At 55.8% G+C, this 22,843-nt stretch overlaps 1 protein-coding gene across 8 annotated transcripts in view; it reads left to right on the top strand.

Annotated features, from left to right (window-relative positions):
* Positions 1-22,843, top strand: part of ATP2B2 (ATPase plasma membrane Ca2+ transporting 2) — a 210,137-nt gene that overhangs the window by 172,203 nt on the left and 15,091 nt on the right. For all 8 annotated transcript variants that reach the window (XM_081245756.1, XM_081245762.1, XM_081245755.1 and 5 more), the window contains 7 exons: positions 3,643-3,884; positions 4,825-5,059; positions 14,240-14,419; positions 14,617-14,704; positions 18,356-18,462; positions 18,921-19,112; positions 21,201-21,414. In XM_081245756.1, the coding sequence (XP_081101882.1) occupies positions 3,643-3,884; positions 4,825-5,059; positions 14,240-14,419; positions 14,617-14,704; positions 18,356-18,462; positions 18,921-19,112; positions 21,201-21,414 (1,258 nt within the window). The remainder of the gene's footprint in view (positions 1-3,642; positions 3,885-4,824; positions 5,060-14,239; positions 14,420-14,616; positions 14,705-18,355; positions 18,463-18,920; positions 19,113-21,200; positions 21,415-22,843) is intronic.

A 22,843-nucleotide genomic window follows, 5' to 3' on the forward strand; every position in this document is an offset into this window, starting at 1 on the left:
TTTTAAGGCTGAATAATATTCCACTGTATGTGTAGATCACATTTTGCTTATCTATTCATCTGTCCATGGACACTTGGGTTGCTTCCACCTTTTTGCTACTGTGAATAATCCTGCTGTGAACACGGGTGTACAAATATCTTCTCAAGTCTCTTGCTTTCAATTCTTTGGGGTATATACCCAGAAGTAAAATTGCTGGATCATATGATAATTCTATGTGCAGTTTTTTGAGGAACCTCCACACTGGTTTCCACAGTAGCTGCACCATTTTACATTCCCACCAACAGTGCACAGGGGTTCCGATTTCTCCACATCCTCGCCAGCACTTGTTTTCTGTTTTGTTTTGGATAATGGCCATGCTCATGAGTGTAAGGCAGTACCTGCTAGCTATGTTTTTTTTCATCTCATTTTTGCAGGTGTTATTTATAACTTGTCACTCTTCAAGTCATCATTCCTTGGTCTTAGGTCTAGTGACCCCCAAGCATCCCAAAACAGGAGCATGAATTGCCCTCTCAAAGTTACACCCATAGCTGCATCCAGCACTCCCAAAGGGCTTAGTGCCCATACAGGGAAATGTGCTGGATACAGTGTGGCACTAGGAATCAGGGGAATTGGGGGTAGCCCCAGGCCTACTGCCCTGCAGGTCTGTGATGAGGAGCAAATCACTTCCCCCCGGGCCTGCTTCCTGCCCCTCAAAACCACATTAGCCTTAACTCCCTTACAGAATTAGAGCCCTGGAGAGCAAGCCTCATGCAAAGTCTACAGCAATAGTAAAACTTCTGGGTTTGTCAAGATAAAAAAAGCCAAAAGAAAAAAGGGGCGAGTCCCTACTTCTTAATAATGCATGTAGGCGATTTTAGAGCTCAAGTTCATGGTAACAAATTGAATTACGGAGGAGGCAGCTCTGCCGTTTGCAACCATAGATTGTTTGAAATCCTTTTAGGGGAAAATTAAAATATCTCACAGAGGGTAATAAAATGCTGCCTGTTTCACAGGCATAACTGCTTAGCTCTCTTGGGCAAATAAGTAATTAGGCATTTTTATTTCAGTCCTCCGTGTCATCATCTTCTTTCATTAGTGGAGGGGGAAAAAACTGTTGTGGAAGATACATAAAACCCAGGAAATCACCAGAAGGTTAATTATAAAATTGTAAAAAAAAAAGATAAGTAAATAAATATATAAATTTTAAAGCACAACATAACTGCATACTGCAGAGACTAACGGGCGTGCTTAGAATTTCTTTTCCCAAACATCAGAAAGGTGAAACTGTCAGATTCCTCTGCTTCCGGATCAAATCCCACTGAAGAGCTTGGGTGTGGGGAGCCTTCCAAGGCCCATGATGCCTGGACATAGTTGAACGTGGCATGGAGCAGGGAGGGTGTTCTAAGGCTTGACCCGCGGCCCCCAGACCCCCTCTGAGGGGCCTGCAGCTCTGCCTTGTTCTACTATCCTTCACCACCATCCACCATCCACTTGAAGGAGTGGGTTGATTTTTCTCTCAGCTAAAAATCATCTGCTAGAGCCTCTCCATTTTACAGATGGGGAAACTGAGGACAAGAGCTTAGGGTCTAAGGGTATATACGCCTAGGTCAATGCCCATGACCCGACAGGGCTCACGTCTGCTCCCGGGGCCCGAGTCCTAACTGTGGATGGGGCAGTTGGCCGGGGACATGTCCTATTGCCATCCTGCCCCCCCGCACAGCCAGTCCGTGCAGCATCTTATAGACTCCATCTTCTTCTTGCCTGCTGCTCTTTGGAACAACACGAAGGAAGCTGAGGGTGAGGATCCAGAGGGTTCCTGTGCAAGGCTGGTCTGAGACCCACAAAGAGCCACTCATGGTGGGGTCGGGGGACACAGAATGCTCATAGGTATTATTCCTCTTCAATATCTTTCTGGGGTTTGGGTTTATCCGTGGTGGCTTTTACCACTCCCACAGCCAGCTCCACCTGAGTCGCTGCACATTAATTTTATACCAGTGGTCTGAGTATGTATGTGCATGTGTGGCGGCTGCCCGTGGGAGGTGATTTTACCTGCCTTATGAACTTCCCACAGCCACCTGCCAATCCTACCATTAGTGCCCACATGGAGGCGTCTCGTTCTTACCTATTCGCCTGTGCCTCCCCCCACCCCAGACTGGTCTGCATTGAGCCATCCAGCAGACAATGAGTAAGTGCCTACTGTGTGCCGGGCTCTTTGCTGGCCCTGAGAACCCAGGGGGGAAAGAATACAACAACTCCTACTTGGGGTGACAAACCCACAAAGCAATTTTCAAAGACAAGGAAATATCTGTGCTGGTCCTTAAAGGGCAAGGAGGAGTTTGCCTGGCAGAGAAGGAGGAAGCAGGGGTGAAGGCACAGAGGCATGAAACAGCTCGTGTTCGGGCAGCCACACGAAGTGAGAGGCGCGGGGGAGATGTGGTCGGTGGCTTGACTGAGGCTCAGGGCAGGGGCTGTGGTGTCCAGTTAAAAAGAAACGAACTAACGCTGTGAATGGGGGTGACTCTCAAAAATTGAATGTTACATGAGTGAAGCAAGTTACAGAAGAATATATGTACAGCCTCCTTACATGACGTTTTCAACATGCAAAACAGTGCTGCACATATGTACGTTAGGTTAAACTACATGAAATTGCCAGTGGTTGGCCATTGTGACATACAAAAATAGCAGTTGCATTTGGTTCAACCTCAACTGAAGTCACAAGGGACATTGCATCCAGAGCACAGAATACTACCCAGTCATGAAAAGGAACACGCTCCTGACACATGCAACAACTTGTCTGCATTGCCAGGGGGTTGTGCTGAGTGAAAAGAAGCCAATCTCCGAAGGTTACATACTGTACGGTTCCATTTATATAACATGCTCAAAATGACACAATTATGGGGCTGGAGAACAGCTTAGTGGTTGCCAGGGGCAGGGATGGGGAAGGGAGGGGGGTGAGTGCAGTCATATAAGGGTGGCACGGGGAGTGCTGGGATAAACTGTTGTGTGTCTTGATGATGGTTGTCACAGGAATCTACATGCGATGCCATTCTCAGAACTAAACACACACACATACACACACATACACACACAGGAGTACACTAAAACTGGTGAAATCTGAATCCAGCAGGTTAGATTGTATCAGTGTCAACATCTTGGTTGTGACATTGTGCTACAGTCATACAGGAAGTGAGCACTGGGGGAAACGGGATGAAGGATATGACATCTCTCTGTGTTATTTCTTATTGCCTGTGAAACTAGCACAACTCAAAATAAAAAGTTAAAACACACAGGGCAAGTATTAATGCCAAATTTAAGTTAGAGTTTCTTTCTGGGACAAGGGGTGCCTTATGCAGATGCGGAGGGGTACATAGGGGGATTCAACTTTATCTGTTAGGCTTTACTTCTTAAAGAAAAATCTGAAGCAAACATGGCCTAGAACTAAGGTTCTCCAGAACTGGAGGGTCTGTGCACAAATTTTTTTTATTATTCGGTCACAGGTTTATGTTTGACCTAGTTCATAATTTTTAAACAGCTGATCTTGCTTAATTCCCTTCAAACAGAGCCCGGATTGGGTCTGGGACGCAGAAGCCTGAGGTGGGGGGGAGGGGTGGCCCCACCCACAGGCAAGCGGCATCCTGGTGAGCACCCCGCCTCTCCCCGCAGCCCCCGGAGAAGGAGGGCGCCCTGCCCCGGCAGGTCGGCAACAAAACAGAGTGCGGCCTGCTGGGCTTCGTGCTGGACCTGAAGCAGGACTACGAGCCTGTGCGCAGCCAGATGCCGGAGGAGAAGCTGTACAAGGTCTACACCTTCAACTCCGTGCGCAAGTCCATGAGCACCGTAATCAAGCTGCCCGACGAGAGCTTCCGCATGTACAGCAAGGGCGCTTCGGAGATCTTGCTCAAGAAGTAAGCGGTGCGGGGGCGGGGGTGGGGGGCAGGGCGCAGGCACAGGCCACGGGGAGGGGCCGGGGGCACCCAGGGTCACAGGAAGGGCCGTGCCCAACGTCCCGCAGCCAGACCGCCTGCACGTGCCCTCCCCCAGGGCTTTTGCTACTATTTCCTCTTAAGCGTTTCTGCAGGGGGTCCTCCCTCTTCTCCTCCCTAAGTCACTGGCTCATCAGGAAGTTCTTCCCATTTTATCACCGTCAGAGCCCCCTCATGTCACTTCCCTGAGCTGGAGTTGGTAGACAGCATGAGTTTTCACTGTGAGCCGGTCTCCTCTGACTCCAGGTGCCAGAAGTAAGCCTGGAGAACTAAGCAAGTCAGCCCTCCCTCTCTGGACCCCAACACCCATTTGTACCTTGAGGGGGACTCAACCCTGGTCACACATTAGAATCGCCCCAGGGAGCTTTTAAAAAAAACACTGGTTCCTGGACTCGCCCCCAACAAAGTGAATTGGAACCTCTGGCGTGGGGCCCGCAGGGGGGTGTTTTTTCAGGGCTTTCCCAAGCCATCCTGATGCGCAGACAGGGTCAGGAACCTCTACTAGGACAGGTTTCATGCCCTCTGAATACCATTTTCGCTGTGGAACTATTTTTTTCAGATGAAATCTTGTGAAGATGAAACAGAGCAAAGTAGATCTGCTCTTGCTGAAATGGCCTGGGGCAGATATTACAACAAGGCCGCCTGATTTCTTTTTGGCTGGTCCTGATTTCATCCCTGCCTGGGGCCCAGGGGCCAGGACCACCCCTGAAGCATTATGGGAGATGGTCTGGACGAGCCCTGGATGACCAACCACGGCCGGTGGGACGTCACTGGGGAGGTGGGGGTGAGCTCCGAGCCCGTTGGAGGGAGGGTCTTTGGGCCCTTGGCTGGACCTTACCCGGCCCCCTCCCACCTCCCCCAGGTGCTGCAAAATCCTCAACGGGGCAGGTGAGCCCCGGGTCTTCCGGCCCCGCGACCGGGACGAGATGGTGAAGAAGGTGATTGAGCCCATGGCCTGCGACGGGCTCCGTACCATCTGCGTGGCTTACCGCGACTTACCCAGCAGCCCCGAGCCCGACTGGGACAACGAGAATGACATCCTCAACGACCTCACCTGCATCTGCGTGGTGGGCATCGAGGACCCCGTGCGGCCCGAGGCAGGTGCCCCGCCGTGGAGCTCGGGGAAGGGGGTGAAGCTGGGCGTCCAGCCTGCTGGGTGACCTGGCGTACGTCGCCTCACCCCTCTAAGCCTCAGTTTCCCTGCAAGGCCCATGGGGTCTTCTCTGTACCTACTCCTAAACATTCAGACTCTTAAGGCCAGCGTAGCCACACTTATCTGCTTGGGACATGGGGTGCAACCCACAGCCTGCCAGCCAGCGTTGCTGTACCGTGAAGGCTGCCCTGCCCTAGAAGCCTCAGAGGAGCCAGGATCTCCTGTCACAAATCCATAGACCCAGATTCCAGGGCCCCTGCAAAGGAGACACCCAATAACAAAGGTTACCACACTCAAGAAGACCCCAAATGTGGGCATCCCCATCAGCATTTAGAGTTCTCCCCATCCAGACCAAGTTTACCAGTTAGTTTTCCCTAGTGGCGCAGCGGGCAGTCTGCCTCTATCAGGTTTCCAGGGGAACAGAGGTGGAAAGTTAACCAAAGGTCAAATTCTCAAGAAGAACGGGGGTGGGGTGTGTGTGTGTCACAGCATTCCCACCCTGTAAAGATCGAGAAACGTGATGTAATATGTGCACCTACTGGGGTGCTCAGATGACAGTGGGTCTTCAGTCTCCTTTAGCTGAATCTGCATCTGGGGGGAAGGCCAAGAATCCAGTGCCGGGAATTTGCAGGGTTGGGGAAGGATGGGACGTGCGTGGTCGGTCGAGCTGCCCAGGCTGGGAAGAGGGTGTGGGAAGAGGAGAGAGCTGCCTCGAATCTCCGAAATGCTGCTGTGGGCAGGCAGAGCGAGCTCGCGCACCCTGGGAGCCCGGGAGGCAAGGCACAGGAGGGGCTCCTCTTCCTCGAGGACTAATGCTGCCGGGCCCAGATGGGCCTTGGCAGTGGGATTTGCTGATGCTGCCCCTTGGGACTGTTTCTGACCAGGATTCTTGGCCCCCTTTGTCAGTAGAAATTGACAGGAGGCCATACAAGAAATTCAGGCAAGGCTTTATTGGGGCTCCTGCTGCAGCAGGGGGGAGTGAGAACAAGGAACAGGTTCCTTTGCTCTTGGTTCCTTCTGTGGGGCCACGGTAGGGGTGTGTCCAGGGGTCGGGCCGAAGGGGGCGCTTAGGTGGTCTGCCCACCCCTTTGGTGGTGCTGTGGGCAGGGGGCATGCCCAGTACCCTGCTTTTGCTCCCAACTCTTGGGAAGTGGCAGTTGGGTTCTTTTGGTCTTTTTTGTATCTTGTTGTCTGTAATTTGCCCCAACTGGGCATGCGTGCAGTTATTTTTAGTCCCTTATAGTTTCTTTGTATGTCGTTGCTCGAGGAGACGTCTGTCCAGGTGCAAGCACTGCAGCAGACGGTCCCAGGTCCCAGCCTGTCTCAGGGCCGCCTTCGTCCACCAAGGGCAACTTCAGTGTCCCCCGCTTACCTTGACACCATCCTCTGGGGCCTCTGGCTGTTTCCTGCTCCTTCTGGAGCCTCCATGTCCCCTTCTTTCAAGTGAAAGGGAGCAGGCAAGATGCCCTCCAAGCTCTTGGCCCCGCTGTTGGAAGACTCTGCATTCCAAAGACTCAGTGAAACTTGAAGGTCACAGATGTGGACTTTCACATTTAGGCAGCAGGGAGAGGGGTCCAAAGTGTGAGTTCGGGCATCAGATAGACCTGGGATTTTGAGTCCCTTAGCATTACGAGCTGCGTGACCTTGGGCCAGTTACATAACCTCTCTGAGCCTCCATTTCCTCATCTGAAGACTAGGGACAATAATAGTATTCTACACACATGCACACACACACACACGCGCGCGCATGCGCCTCCTCACTCCCACCCCCAGCCTAAAACAGCAAAGGCAATTAATGCCCCCGGTGCTTGGCACTGGAGCCCATATGTGTTTGCCTGTAGCCTGCACCTCTCCCTGGACACACAGCCACTTACCAGTCTCCCTGTGGGACACCCGCTCATTACCAGCTGCTAATGGGCTCGGGCTTTGCTGTGATGTGTTATCTCCTTACAGGCGACTGAGATGCGCAGTGTACAAGGCCGGCCTGTGGCTCCCCCATCCTTCCTGCCCCCAGATCCCCCTCCAGCTCCATACCCAAGCCCCTGCCTCATCACCCAGGGCGAGGGAGGTATGGAAAGTGGCATCGGACACACACTTTTTTGGCCGTGACCCCAATGATAAGAAATGTATTTTATGTCAGGACTCAGCAAACACACACACTTAACCAAAATACGACTCTCACAAAGTCAAGTGATGCACAGAAGTATTTTCTATTCTCTTCTATTTCTTCTTTTCATTTTTTAAACTCTGGTCACCACCCACGAAACTGATTTCAAAATCCACTAGAGGGGCATGACTCAAGGTCTGAACTGCTGATCTATTCCACACTCCTTCCCACACTCCCAATTTGCAGAAGAAAACACAGAGGCCCAAACAGGGACAGTGAGGTGCCCACAGTCTCGCTGTAAGTGGCTCACCAAATCCAGGTTAGAACAGGTTTTCTACCTTCCTGCCTGGGGCCTTCTCCTGGGGGCCACATAAACGAGAGGGCAAGTGGCTGTGAGTCAGGAGGGTGAGGAGAGGAGAGAGAGGGCCTGAGAGGGCTGAGCTGGTTCCCTGGCATTTTCTGTTGCCACCAAGATCATCCAGAGAAGCTGGCTTCAGGCGCAGACTCTGGGAGGGGGTGCCGTCCACCCAGCAGGGCTGGGAACATGTTCAGCCTATGTCAGAGAAAGGGGGCCTGGATCCAACCCCAACTCTGCCACTAACAAGCCACTTCTCTCTGTGCCTCAGTCCCCTCATCTGTAAAATGGGTGGTCGGCCTGGGGGCCCCTCAGATCCCATCCAGCTCTAAGGTTCTGAGCCAGCTGCCTGGGAGGTTTACTCTCATGCCTTTCTTTGCTTCCCTCCGTCAACACATCCCTGTGGGTGACATTCTCTCTCCCCTGGGCTCCCCCCGGGATGTGGATTTGGAAGCTGTAACTGTGTTGGAGGGCAGGGACGTACTGGAAGGACACAGCAGTCTAGGGACAGGGGTTCTCATCCCGCCCCTGCCGCTCCTTCACAGAAGACCTTTGGTGTATCGCCGCCCCGGGCCTCAGTTTTTCCATCTGAACAATAAGAAAGTTGTACGTCAACAAGTGAGGGGCACAGTGGAGTTTCTGGTGATGCTACCTGAAAGTATGAAAGCTCAGGGACTTCCCTGGCAGTCCAGTGGTTAGGACCCCGGGCTTCCACTGCAGGGGGCATGGGTTCTATCCCTGGTCAGGGAACTAAGATCCCCGCATGCTGCGTGGCACAGGGGGAAAAAAAAAAAAGAAAGTATTAAAGCTCTGACCTGTTGACTCAGCATCTCCCGTGGCGTGGGGGTGGACGCAGAGCCTCAGGAGACAGGCAGGCATGGTTTTTGATTTGTTTGTTTTAGGCTAGGTGATGTATGGAGCCAAATTCAAAAGGTTCGATAGCACAAACAGGGTGAAGTAGCCCCCATGCCACCCCCAGACCCCAGTGCCCACCTCCAAGGCAGCCACAGTCACCAGTTTCTCGGGTGACCTTTGGAGAGGGTCCCTGCCTCTGGTGAGCATGTGTGTGTATGTTGCCAGGACAACCGTGAGGCCGGCCAGAGAAAAAATCCCCACCCAGACCGCCTCTAGGGTCCCACAAGCCTGGTCAGATTCATTTGCTGCAGGAAAAGAAACTCGGCCTCCCTCCCTCAGTTTCCCCGTCTGTCAAGGGGGAGAAGCTCATAGTGCCTTCCCCCCTTGAGAAGACAAAGGACAGAACAGATAAAAACAGGGTTGCAAATCCCCCTCCCCCAGATGCTACAGTGATGCCTTTCCCAAGTCTGATGGAAGCCAGTGAGGATGAAGCCATCAGGAGAGCAGCGGCCTGGGATTTGCCGGGTTCCCCGGGGGTGTTTGGGACCCTCGGAGTCACAGATAACTGCCGTCACCACAAACAACAGATGTTTCAAAGCCTTTACGTAATGAAAACAGGAAGCACCCATTTCCTGGCTGGTTTTCCTCAGTGAGAAATATCTAGGATAATTTTAGCAAAAGAAGGAGTCTTTTTTTACAGCTATTTTATCTATGGGGAAAGCACATTGCAACCAGATCGATGCCTCTGGGGCTTGGGTCTTCATCCTCTCTGCATCCTCCCTGCCCGGAACAGTTAGATGTTCCATAGCTGTTTGTTGCATAAATGAGTGAGTGAAGCGATAAAAGGAAGGGCTGAGCAGCTGCAGGAGGTGTCCCATTGGGTTGGAGGGACCAAGGATAGCTTCCTGAACACAGAGCATTTCATGTGCAAGATGGGGAAGATTTGTGACACACAGAGATTCAGGGAGAGAGAGCATCCCAGGCAGAGGGCACAGCACAGGCGAAAGCACAGAGGTGGGAAGGGATGCTACGTGTCTGGGGACTAATGAAAACCCTAGCTGAGTTAATGAGAGAAAAGGCTGGGAAGGGAGCTTGGAGCTAAACTGTAGAGGGTTTGCATGTGCCCGTCCAAATCCATTCACCCGGGTCAGGCTTCAGGGGACTTAAGCACAAAGGTGTTTCACAGTGACCCACATTGACCAAGCACCTACCCTGCACAAGGCCCCTGAGAGGGTTCTGAGCGGCTGGCAGCCCCTGCCCTCCAGACCCACAGCCTAGTGAAACGAAGGGTGAGGGGAAGTATATATTCATGGCACACGAGAGTGTAAAACCAGACAGGACTGAAGCACGCCAAGGACGTCCAGTTAGGGGCCTATTGCCTATAAAGGAAGTGGAGTAACTCGTGGTGGCCAGGGGAGGCTCCTCCGGTGTTTCCAGATCTGTCCTGAATTCTCCCCCCACATCTTCAAGGCAGGTCACAGGCCCCTAATATACCTGATCCAAGGGTCGTGGTGGGGAGCCCAGCCCATCCCACCACCCCAGACACCTGTGCCTCCAAGTGCTCTAGATGCCCGCTGCGCCCCCATCCCACGCATCCGCATCTGTATCCTTCCTCTGTGTCCCTGTACCCACCCTGAAGCGGAAATAGCAAACAAGGGAGCCCGGGCTCCAGCGTCCTGCCAGCCTCCCCCACCCACACGTCACGTCACCGACATGTGCTGGCCCTGAGCTTGGTGACCCCTGCTGCTGTCACAGAATTCTCCAGCCTCAGTGACGGGCGGAGGCCATCCCTCCAGTTTACAGATGAGGAGACCAAGGCTTAGGTGGGAGCCCAGGGCAAAGCCCAGCCCAGCCTTTTGGCCCCTGAGCCCTCTCTCCACAGGGCAGAGACACTTCCACTGCACAGAGTAAAGTGTGGGGACCATAAAAATTAGCCTCCTCCTTTTTTTCCCAGTCTGGCTTGTTCAGGGGAAGCCCAGAGGTTGGGGATTCCAAGCAGGCAGATTTCAGCTTCTTGAGACAGTCTTGAAAACAGAAGTCTTCCTAAAACATGGCACCCATCACCTTATTCCCAGTTCAGAACTTGATATGCCTCCCAGGCCTGAAGGAACAAGGCCCTGACTCCCACACCTTTGGACCTGAAGCCCCTCTCCAGCTCCATGGCCACCGACCCCTACCCCACATCTTCCCTTGGCCTCAGCCACTCAGATCACCCGCAGCACTGTCTGCAGTGCCCTCCCTTTCTCTGTGTACCTCATGGGACAGTTGTCTGCAGCCAGGACCACAGTGAACTGGTCATCTCTGCAGCCCCAGCATGGGCCCAATGCCAGGCATCAGAGCCTCAGTTAGTGTTGGCTGAAAAGAAGCAGATCAAGTATCCCCTCCTCCGGGAAGCTCCCACAGATTTCTCCTCCCCACACACTTCTAAAGTAACAGTGCGCTCCGCTGGGCTCCCAGAACTCTTTGTACACATCTTTACCAAAGACCCTGTCTCTGTACAAGAGAATGGGTCTGACCCAAAGTAACTGCTCTCTTATCCGAAAAAAGAACAAATATGTGAAAGGGGGACTCCCCTGGTAGTGCAGTGGTTAGGAATCTGCCTGTCAATGCAGGGGACATGGGTTCGAGCCCTGGTCCGGGAAGATCCCAATGCCGCGGAGCAACTAAGCCCGTGCGCCACAACTACTGAGCCTGCGCTCTAGAGCCCACGTGCCACAACTCCTGAGCCCGCGTGACACAACTACTGAAGCCTGCACACCTAGAGCCTGTGCCCTGCAACAAGAGAAGCCACCACAATGAGAACCCCGTGCACTGCAACGAAGAGTAGCCCCTGCTTGCCACAACTAGAGAAAGCCTGAACGCAGCAATGAAGGCCCAACGCAGCCAAAAATAAATTAATTTTTTAAAAACAGATTATGTGAAAGGATACAATAGACTTGTTCTACCTTAGAGCAGTCAACCGTAGAGGGGATGAGCACCTTGTCAACAGAGGCAAGTAAGTAGAGGCTCTCTGACCATCTGTCAGGGATGCCTGGGAGGAGATCTAGGCAATGAGCAGAGGGTCAGAGTCAGGACCCAAGAGTCCCTTCCAACTCCAAGCATCCTTTAAACAAGCATAACCTAAATTATTCCTTTCAGGGCAGGAGCCAGATGAGGTGTGTGTTCCCAAAAGAACAAAGGCTCTTTCCTATCCCCTGGGGCAGGAGACAGCAGGGGGCTGCAGCCAGGTTACAGCCATTGTGGGGACATCGATAAATTATGTAAACGGGATCTTGGACCTTCCACATCTCCACTCCCTCCAGCTCTATAAAAAGAGGTCACGTTTGGTTATGTGAGCAGCTGCCGTGGCACGAGGCAGAAGCCTTGCTCACGTGGCCCCAAGCCCTGAGTGGGCACCAGAAGGCTCCTCCCCAGACTCTGGAAATACACTGAGAGGAGGCCCATGATCAGCTCGCCCCGCTCCAGCCCTTCAACAGCAGGGAGATCGCTATCTGCCACCACAGAGCCGGTCTGTTAGAGAACTCGGGGAGCTGGAGGGGCCTCCCCCAACCTTGACCTAGGCCCTGCCTGTCCCCGGCATTTGTTTCTCACTCCACCGCAGAATGGCCGTGCTCAGGAGTCGGGATTTTCTCTACCGGCGGCGGGGTGGAGGCCCAGAAAGGGAGCGGCACACAGGCTAAACTTGGGGCAGGTAGCTGGTGGTCGGGGTAGGGGCAAGATGGAAGAGGCGAGGCCAGAGGCAGGGAGACTGGGAAGGGGCTGGGCAGTGACCTCTGCTTGAGATGGTGGTGTGGACGGGATGTGGATAGAGGCAAGATACTTTCAGTGTCAGTTCTTGTTCTTAAAATTCTGAGCGCAGAAAGGGACCGGTGGGCATAAGTTGTCCGCAGTCAGGTTTTGGACCAGCGTTCTAACTCTTTGTACCCTTTGCTAGGGCTACCATTACAGAGTACCACAAACAGCAGAATTGCGTTGTCTCCTGGTTCTGGAGGCTGGAAGTCTGAGATCAAGGTGTCGGCAGGGTTGGTTCCTTCTGAGGGCTGTGAGGGAGGCTCGGCCGCAGGCCTCTCCCCTCGCTTCCGGTGACATGCTGTCAGTCTTCAGCACGGCTAGCATGTAGCAGCATTGCCCAGATCTCTGCCTTCCTCTTCCCATGATGATGTCTTCCCTGTGTGTGTGTTTCTGTCCAGATTTCCCCTCTTTATGAGGACACCAGTCACATTGGATGCAGGCCCACCCTAATGGCCTCATCTTAACTTGATTACCTCTATAAAGAGCCTGTCTCCAAGGAAGGTCACATTCTGAGGTACTGGGTGTGAAGAGCTTTCTGGGGTGGGGGAGGGGAGGGGGCGGGGAAACGACACAATTCAGCCCATGACACCTTTAAACTCACTCAGCAGTGACTTGTCAGGGTCGGGGTGGAAGTGAGTTCTCAGACCCCAGGATGTGGAAGAGGAGAGTTGGATTCAGGTCCCCCTTCCCACCCGGTCTGAGATTCTAAAGTACTTTTAGTACAACTGGATTTTCTGCCCTTGACATGTCCTCTCCCACTGAAGGACGTTTTACAGCAAATATTGCCTTATTATTTTGTTATTTGTCACTGGGTCAGAATCACTTGTTCAGTTGATCTGTGCTGTGTGTGAAGGGCCATGGCAGCTCCAGGCTGGTTTTTTGTTTTGTTTTGTTTTGTTTTAACATCTTTATTGGAGTATAATTGCTTTACAATGGTGTGTTAGTTTCTGCTGTATAACAAAGTGAATCAGCTGTACGTATACATATATCCCCATATCCCCTCCCTCTTGCGTCTCCCTCCCACCCTCCCTATCCCACCCCTCTAGGTGGTCACAAAGCACTGAGCTGATCTCCCTGTGCTATGCGGCTGCTTCCCACTAGCTATCTATTTTACATTTGGTAGTGAATATATGTCACTGCCACTCTCTCACTTCGTCCCAGCTTACCCTTCCCCCTCCCCGTGTCCTCAAGTCCATTCTCTACATCTGTGTCTTTATTCCTGTCCTGCCCCTAGTTTCTTCAGAACCTTTTTTTTTTTTTTAAGATTCCAGGCTGGTTTTTGCATCCTAATTGCTGGGCAGATCCAGCGCCCTGCAAAGGTGGGGGTGGACAGCTTCTGATTGGCTAGGTCTGCTCTGGCCTAAATGGCCCAGATGTCAGTCTATTATTACAAAGAGGGCAGTAGGCAGCCCTTACTCTCACAAGGAGATGTCATGTTTTACACAAAGCCTAATCATTCGCATTTATTCTAAGCCAATGTCACATTATATAAATAAATTGTCCTAAAATGCAATGTCCTTCCCCTGCCCGCCCCCCTGGCAAAAAACTGAAAACACGCAAACATATTTATCGTTGAGTTTGCAGGAAATATGCATGTAGATGAAGCAGGGTCAAGATCTTGTTCAGCAGTGGACTGTTCTGTACTCTTGCCTGGGACCATATCCAAGAGGACGTTTATTGTGGTCTTTCTCAAAGTCCTGGTCCAGTTCAGGATAGCCAATGGTTTCATCTTAGGATGCACTATCATGGGTGATAGGTGGTGGCTGTCTGGGACACTGCAGAAAAGAATTGTGAGACCACATCAGGGTTTCATCAGAGGGTGCTATGATGGATTAACAATGCCTGCCATGGGCACAGGAAAGGAGGAGATGGTCTGTGTGCCATCAGTACCTCCTGGTCATCTAGGCCCCTCACAGTGGCGTTACCTGTGAGCAGGGCTCACTCTGGAATCCATGAGGGCAGGGAGGGCCTGCATGAGATGATGTCCACTCCATGGCGCATGCCCTCCCACCCAGGTCCCGGAAGCCATCCGCAAGTGCCAGCGAGCAGGCATCACTGTCCGCATGGTCACCGGTGACAATATCAACACAGCCCGGGCCATCGCCATCAAGTGTGGCATCATCCATCCTGGGGAGGACTTCCTGTGCCTTGAGGGCAAGGAGTTCAACCGTAGAATCCGCAACGAGAAAGGGGAGGTATGTGGCCCAGTGCAGAGGGTCCTCAGAGGGCAGGGCTTGGATGGGGAGCTGGGAGGCATGGGCATGCATGAAGCTCCAGCAGCCAGCCAGTGTGCCACCCAGAGCCCAGTGATCGAGGCAAGTCCCCTCCCTTCTCTGGGCCTCAGTTTCTCTCCCCGACCCCACCGACCCGCCCCTCCCCCATCCCTCTCCAGATTGAGCAGGAGCGAATCGACAAGATCTGGCCAAAGCTGCGGGTGCTGGCTCGCTCCTCCCCGACGGACAAGCATACCCTGGTCAAAGGTAAGACTTGGGCGGGCACGGGCAGCTCTGAGGCCCAGGCGCCAGGCCTCCCCGGGCCTTCCTGTCCTGGCGCCTTCAGCTTCTTTCCAGGATAGAGGGAGCTCCTGCCTGGGGCTCCCCGCACCTGGGGACGCCCTGGGAGGCCCCTGTTAAGGGCCATAGTGAAATAAGGAGGTGGCGAATCTGCTCCCTGGGCCCCACCTCCCATGGGCAGCAATGGGATTGCCTATCCAGGGGCCAAAACTCATGGCCTGAGGGCTGAATGGGGCCCACAGACGAGTTTATTTGGGTGGTGGGTCTTTTTTAATGTTCAAGTTGAATGACTTTATACAGAGCCTGCTTCCTCCCATGTGATGCCGTCTTAACCACTGTTGTCTGACACTCCGCCCATTTCATTTACTTATGTTCTCAGTCTGACCCCAGAGCTTGTGAGTTTGAGACCCTTGGTCTGCCTGTTCTCTAAGGATGCTATCTGACATGTGTAACCAGGACGCCAGGAATGGGCTGTCCTGGGAATAGCAATCTGAGAAATGAGCCAAAACCCAGCATCCTTCTTCCCTGACTCCCTCCAGGGAGAGGGCACACCCCTCACTGAGCCCATCTAGCTGGTCAGATGCTGGGCACTTTCAGAGTCCCATAGGCCTGGGTTTAAATCCAGACTCTGCCCCTGCCCTGCTCTGTGGCCTTGGGCAAGTGCCCAGCCCCAGGGCTCAATTTTTCCATCTGTAAAATGGCCATAGGGGGAAGGTTTCTGGCTGAGGTCATCCCTAGGGCATCTTGGATTCCTCTCCTAAGGGTGCTGCCCAAAGACATTAATGAAGGCAGATCTGGCCTTGGAACAGAAACACAAAGCCCCAGAACCACAGATACCCAAGCAGGAGACCACCCCCAACTCATCCCCATTTCCTATTCAATCATGCACTGATTCATTCACTCATTCTCTTGATAAATGTTTACTGCGGATCTAGTATGTGCCAGGCCCAGGTCTTGGCCGACGTGGTCCTCCCGTCTTGGAATTTGTGGTCCAGGCTTTATCCAGCAGACATTGAATAGGTGGTTTCCCTACGTAGAGCTCAAGCTGCACTGGTGGGAGAGAAGGGTGATCTGGGCCCTCTGCTGGCCTCTAACTAGAGCTGGGGAGGGTGTCATATTGCAGGCCGTGGAAGGTGGGTTGGGGGGCCAGGGGGAAGGGCCTGTGTTTCAGGCAGGACAGGGAAGTACACTATGAAAGCCCAGAGGCAGAGATTTCCAGGCACTTTCAAGGACTTCAAAGAAGTTCAGTTGACTGGGCTGGAGCCTCAAGCGGGAGAGAGAGACAAGAGGAGGCGGTGCCAGATCACACAGGGCCTTGAACGCCAAGCGGTGACCTGCACAGTTAGCCCAGGTGGGGAGCCGAGGGAGGGCCTTGAAGGGGAAATTTGTTTTAGAAAGCTCCTTCCCTGCTGCTGTGTGGAGAGTGGCCTGGAAGCACAGGGCCCACCAGGATTGTCTGTGAGCGGTGACACCTGGGCAGGGGTGGTGACAGTGCAGGTGCACTGGAAGGGGATGGGTCTGAGAACTCTTTGTGGGCAGGAAGGGCCTGGGCCCGGCGATTGTTCAGGTCGGGTGGAAGGATCGGGGAGAGGGGAGTCCAGGACTGCTCGGTCTATACCTGCTTGAGAGCCTGCTGCACAGTTTACAAGGGGGCAGCTAGGTGTCAGGAGTCGCACAAGAAGGGACCAATTTGAGGGGAAGCTGATGCACTTGCTTTAGGAGGCCGAGCTGGAGGCCCTCTGACATCCAAGTGGAGATGTCCATGGAGTCAGGGCTCAGGAGAGAGAGCTGGCCCCCGAGGAAGACGTAGGTGGGGTGTGCCGAGCGGGGGTAAGCAGAGGAGCCGCTGGACCCAGGAACCTCCCACCTGCGCGGTGAGCAGAGGCTCAGACCTGTCAGCGGGTCTGTCACCAAGAAGAGGCAGCCAGAGGGGCCGGGGGACAAGCAGGCCGAGGAAGGAGGCCTGCTGAGGGGGAAGGCGTGGTCCACGGTGTGAATGGCTGCTGAGAGGTCCAGAGACAGGACAGGAACCATAGGAGTCGGCCACAGGGAGGTCCCCGGGGACCATGCACTGCGGGGCGTGTCAGCACTGGTGGTGGAGGAAAGAGGTCTGGGGGAAGGGGCTCTTGCAGCTCCCCCCTCTATCGGGAGCCGTAAGAGAGCTGGGCCAGCCTGGGGAGCCACAGGGGAAAACTGGCCCCCTCCTTGCCTCGGAGAAACACCCAGTAGGGCCCAGGGAACCGGCAGGGTGAAGGCCTCAAATGCCAAGTGCACAGAGATCGGATAATCCGGGGCAGCAGAGCAGCTTGGGGGAGCGGCCAGGAGGACTTCCGGTGCACACATCCTGAAGCCAGACCTTGAAGAGGGTGGAGCTTTGACCCTTGCAGGGAGCTGGGGGGAGACAGGGTCTGGGGGTACAGTGCCCCAGGTCAGGGAACTCATTCCCTCCTTCCAGAGGCTGCTGCGGTTTGCCAACTGCAGGACACATGTGTAGGAGCTACAGTGACCTGATTAGGGTGGGCGGGGGTCCTCAGGGTGTCACAAAGGCTTCCCAGGGAAAGCAATATCCGGGCTGAGACCGGGGGACTGGGTGACAGGGACGGCTGGCCCAGGGAACAGCCTGTGCAAAGACGGGCAGGTGGCCAGCTGCATGGGATGGAGAGCCGTTCCCGTGGCAGAAGCACAGGCTGGGGGTGGCTGGGGGAGGGAAGAGATCAGAGAAGGGGCGGGGTGTGACCACGGAGGACCCAGTGGGTAGAACCGAGAACGTCATCCTGAGGCGAGGGCAGTGAGAGCGTGACTCTCATGGGGGCCGGGTTCAGACTCAGGTGTCAGAGAGAAAGGCCCTGGGGCTGCTGTGCAGATTGGAGGGGAGCCTGGCGTTAGGGACAGGGGGAGTGGAGGCGCTGCATGTGGGGTGGGCAGAGAGGAGGGTAAGGATCCCAGTGGGGCTTCGGGACTATAGGACCCGCAGACGCAGTGATGCACCTGATGTGCGGAATGGGACAGGGATATATCAAGGTTGACACCCGAGTTTCTGTCCTGCCATGGATGTCTCTGCTTGGGGCCCCACAAACTCCACACACACCCAGTGACAACTTCTGTCACGCCTTCTTTTCTACTGGCCCCAGAGCAGTGACAGGGGCCGTGTGTCATCTGTTCACTCTGTTATTTGCTGAAGATTTTACTGAGGATGAACGTCTGCAGAGCAGTCATTGGCAAATGGCAGAGCCCAGGCCTCCTTGGGTGTGACTGACACCGCCCGCCCCACCCCCAGGCAGGAGGTGCTGAGGGAGCAGATAGTAGGCCCCCCGGCCAAACCCTGGTGCCCCAGGAGGACAGAGGGGCCCCTGGGGTATAGGCAGAGGGGAGGTGCGTCCGGCCAGGGCGGCTGCCACTGTGGCCACGGGCTGCAGAAAGCAAAGAGGACGCTGGAGAGGCGACAGGCCCAGACCACAGAGGACCACAGCCGGCCCCGGACCCAGGGGCCCCACGTCCCCTGCAGGTGCTGGGAAAAAGCTCGACGGGAGGGGGCGGCAGGGTAGGGGCCAGAGAGGAGGCTGTCCCCGCCCCGCTGGGAGTCCCAGGGCCCCCAGTACATGCTCACCCCACCCACAGGCATCATCGACAGCACGCACACGGAGCAGCGGCAGGTGGTGGCCGTGACGGGGGACGGCACCAACGACGGGCCCGCGCTCAAGAAGGCCGACGTGGGCTTCGCCATGGTAGGAGCTCGCGCGGGCCCGGGGCAGCGTCCGGCAGGAGCCCGCAGGCAGGGGGCTCGGGGGGCGTGGACCACACAGCCTCCGGCAGGGAGTGCAGCACCCCCAGTGCACCCACCCTCCGTCCACCTGATGCTCCCAACGCTCTTGAGGCTCGGCCTGGCCTCCGGGTCTCCCTGGAAGGGTAGAGGGGGCCTCCTGTAGCGATGGGTCTGGGGGAGGGAGGGGGAGGGAGTGGAGGGCCCCCCTTCCTGAAGGCAGACCGTTGGCCTCAGGGCTGGGTCTGTGAGGAGCCGGGCTGTGGTGTGCATGCGTGTGCACACTCGTGCGTGCCTCGTGCGGCCTGGCGGTGCGGGGGTGGGTGGGTGTGTGCAGGGGCTGGTGTAGGGGTGAGGACAGTGTCGCCAGCGCTGCCGGCCTCTCCGGTCACCCCACCCAGGCTCCTGTCCCCATCCCCACAGGGTATTGCAGGCACAGATGTGGCCAAGGAGGCCTCGGACATCATCCTGACGGACGACAACTTCAGCAGCATCGTCAAGGCGGTGATGTGGGGCCGCAATGTCTACGACAGCATTTCCAAGTTCCTGCAGTTCCAGCTGACGGTCAACGTGGTGGCCGTGATCGTGGCCTTCACGGGCGCCTGCATCACACAGGTGGGTCCTCCGGGGGCGGGCAGAAAGGCTCAGGCCGAAGCCTGGGGAGGGCGGACACCCACACGGGGTGTCCCAGATCGTCACACCTGCACGCTGAGGGCCAGGAACTGCATCACAGACCCACCCACGTAGGCGCCAGCCCCACAGGGTGCAGGAAATGAGGCTCAGAGAGGTGGCGGGATTTGCCCAAGGTCACCCAGCAAGTGGAGATGCCAGGCCCACCTCCCCATCTGCCTGACCCGGACACAGGCCTGGCCCTTGCTCCAAGAGGCAGGAGAGGTGATCCTCAAGGGAAGGCAGGACCCCTGGCCGCATAAAGGGCCAGAGAGAGGCCGGGGCAGGACAGGCAGCCAGCTGAGGTCGTGGAGCTGGCAGGGCCCTGGGAGCCTCAACTCCGGTGTGGAGTGCATTGGGAAAGGCCTCTGTGCCTGGGTTCCTGGGCCTCGTGGAGCCGACAGGCAGGCCCCAACACCTGCAGCCACACTGCTTCCTCACCCACCCCACGAGGCGGGAACTGTGGTGATGCCCATTTCACAGAGGCGGAAACCGAGCCTCAGAGGATGGGCCTGCCAGGCACCTGCCGTTGCTCCCGCAGCCTCCTGCCTCACCCCAACAGGGGCAGGAGAGGGCAGGTGTTCCGAGGCCTGGCCCCTCCCAGAACCAGGTGGGCAGGCAAGCTCCTGCCCATAAGAGCACAACAGAGGCCAGCACTGCCCTGAAGAGCTGTGTGGCCCTGTGAATGCTGTCCCCTCTGTTGTACTCTGAGCCCTTGAGGGTGCACGTGGCAGCACCCAACACCCCAGCCCTGAGAGTGAGAGCCCTGGGGGGTGCCTAGGGCAGGGTGGAGGCGGGGGTCCCTTCTGCTCGTAAGGGCCTTGTCTCTTGCTCTGTGGACAAGAGGCTCCCTCTAGTGGTGGTTTGAGGGACTCTCCCATGGTACAGCCGCCCCCACCGGGCTTCTTGGAGACCTGCTGGTGCCAGATGAGGAAACTGAAGTGCCAAGGGGACCGTCAGTTTGCCTGGGGTCTTGGATTGAGTTGGTGGCAGGGTTGTGAAGGCCTTGGTCGGGAGATGGGGGCCCTGACCCCAAGGTGCATAGAGGAGGCTGATGGGCAGGAGGAAGCTGAGGGGAGTGGGGAGTGTGACTGAGCCCGGGCAGAGGTGGGAGAGGTGGCCTGGAGGAAGGGCGGTGATAAATATCTAGGAGGTGAGTGAGTGTGTAAGGCGTAGGCAGAGGGGCCTCAGGAGCCAGCTCAGTCCAGGCTGCTGGGTGTATAGGATCTACGGGCTTCCTGGAGGAGGTGCTCGGGCAGTGTAGACCACATGATACGACTGTGCACAGACAGTATGAATATGTGATCCCTGTCTCAGCCAGAGAGAAGTGTGGGGATCCACACCAGGATGTGGACGGTGGGAACCCGTAAATGGTGAATGTTGATGAGTTTTAGCTTCTTCTGGTCCTTACTTGCCCAAATTTTCTACCAGGAAAATACATTATTTTTGGCATCACAGACACACATAATAATTGCTTAAAGTAAACATAAGAGGTAAAGAGAAATTGGGTGGTAGTAAAAAAGGGACAGGGTCCCAGGCATTGTTTGTGGGATAGGAGAGGCCCGAGCCATTGGTGGTCGAGAGGAAAGAGGCAGCGGGAAGCAGAGGAGGTGGGGTCTGGGCGGGAGATGGTTGTGGGAGGGTCGTGACCTTAGCCTGGAAGAGAGGCTCGTCCAGACGGGGGCTGGAGAGGAGGAGGAGGGAAGATGGTGGGGATGTGGCTGTATTTATGGGGGCTGGGCTGTGGAACTGGTGGCCATCGGACCTGGGGCTCAATTTTCTCCTTGTGGGAGAAGACAGGTCTGAAGTGGGCGGGTCTAGGCTGTTCCCCAGGGAAGGCCTAGCACACCTGCGCCACGCCTGCTCTGGAGCCCAGGGGGTGGGCCAGCTGAGGAAGACCCACGGGGAGAGCCGGCCTCAAGGCTCCGGTGGGAAGCTGCTGACGCCTCAGGAAGGAGCCCCACCGCGGGCACTTGGGGCCAGCAGCTGGGCCGGCCGCCCCGTGACAGCCCCCTGTCCACTCGCTGTCCCCAGGACTCCCCTCTGAAGGCCGTGCAGATGTTATGGGTGAACCTCATCATGGACACGTTCGCCTCGCTGGCGCTGGCCACCGAGCCCCCCACGGAGGCCCTGCTTCTGAGGAAGCCGTACGGCCGCAACAAGCCCCTCATCTCGCGGACCATGATGAAGAACATCCTGGGCCACGCCGTCTACCAGCTGACCCTCATCTTCACCCTGCTCTTTGTTGGTGAGTCCCCCACCCTGCCCACCAGGGACGCCATGGCCCAGACCCAGTGCTCTGGATTCACAGCTGCCTGCCTGTTTGCTGGTGTGGTAATGGAGGCCTAGGGAGGTGACGTTAGTTGCTCAGGGTCACACAGCAAATCTTGGGTAGAGACTGGCCCTGCCCCAGGTCTGGCTGACTCCAAAGCCAGGGATTTTTCCACTGATGACAGCTCCAGACACTGTACACAGTGCAAGGTGGTGCCTCACGCCAGCCCCACAGGAGCCTGCAGCTCTAGGGGGAGTGACCAGCCCCTTCTCTCATTGCTCCCACACTTGGAAGGATCCCCACCACGCCATCCTCAGAAAAGAGCCGCATGCCTGCCTACCCGCCAGCTGTTTACACAACACTTTTATTTAGGACCCTCTACCACCAACCCCCATGACAATGAGGGCACCGAGCACAGAGAGGGGAGGTGACTTGCCCAAGGGCACGCAGCCGGTCTGAGGTGGCACCCTAGCTGGTTCTAAGACTGGCCTGGCTTCCAGGGTGCTTCAGAGATGATCCGGGCAAAGCCCACCCCTGGCACCTGGAGAGGCCCAGAGGCGGGCAGGAGCTGGCCCACAGCCGCACGGCAGGTTGGGGCCAGCTTGGAGTCCCCAGAGCCTCTCTGAGCTGGGTTTTCAATGCCAACGAGCCCTTGCCCTCAAAGTCCAGATGGGGATGGGGCACGATCCCATTCCTCAAAGTGCAGTTCCCTTCCGTTGTGTTGGCAGCACGGTTGCAAAGATGATCATGAAAAGCCTTGGAGGATGTTTGGGGAATGCAGAATTAGTAGAGACTCGGAGAAAGCTGTCAGGCTGGGGAGAGAGGGGGGCGTGGTGAGCTCCTGCTTTACTTGCTGGCTTCCCCACTTGAGCGCCTGCTCTGGGCGGTCCTGGACTCAGCTAGATCCTCACACTCAGAAAACCCCACAAGCCCTCCCAGCACCAGCTCATGCAGCTTTGCAAAAGGACGCAGGATGGCATCAGGCATGCCGTGGGTGGGTGTCCACACAGCAGCCCGGGGCTGTGTCCCCCACACACCGCCACGTGGCAGCTCCTGTGACAGAGAATTAGGCCACCTGGGTGAGTCCAGAGCCAGCCTGGCCTGGAAGCTCCAGCCTCCATGCAGGAACTGGTCTCTCCTGTAACAGCCCCTTGCGCTTCCAGAGGTCTCAGCAAGGACGTGCTCAGTTACAAGCAGAAAGACTTTTGGGGGGCACCCAAAGCTGTGGTCTCCCGCCAGGTATTCCGAGGTCACTCTACGACCTCCCAGTCCGGATGAGTTTGCCAACCAGGGGTTGCTTTTTATAAGCCCTGTCGCCTTGTAGCACAGCTGGCCTCCCACCTTTATCAGATTTCTGCAGAAAAAGTGGAAGAAAGTCCACCCAAGGCCTTTCTCCCCTAGAGGA

The sequence above is a fragment of the Mesoplodon bidens genome, assembly GCF_964165515.1.
Source record: "Mesoplodon bidens genome assembly, chromosome: 10".
In the NCBI taxonomy this organism is placed as follows: domain Eukaryota; kingdom Metazoa; phylum Chordata; class Mammalia; order Artiodactyla; family Ziphiidae; genus Mesoplodon; species Mesoplodon bidens.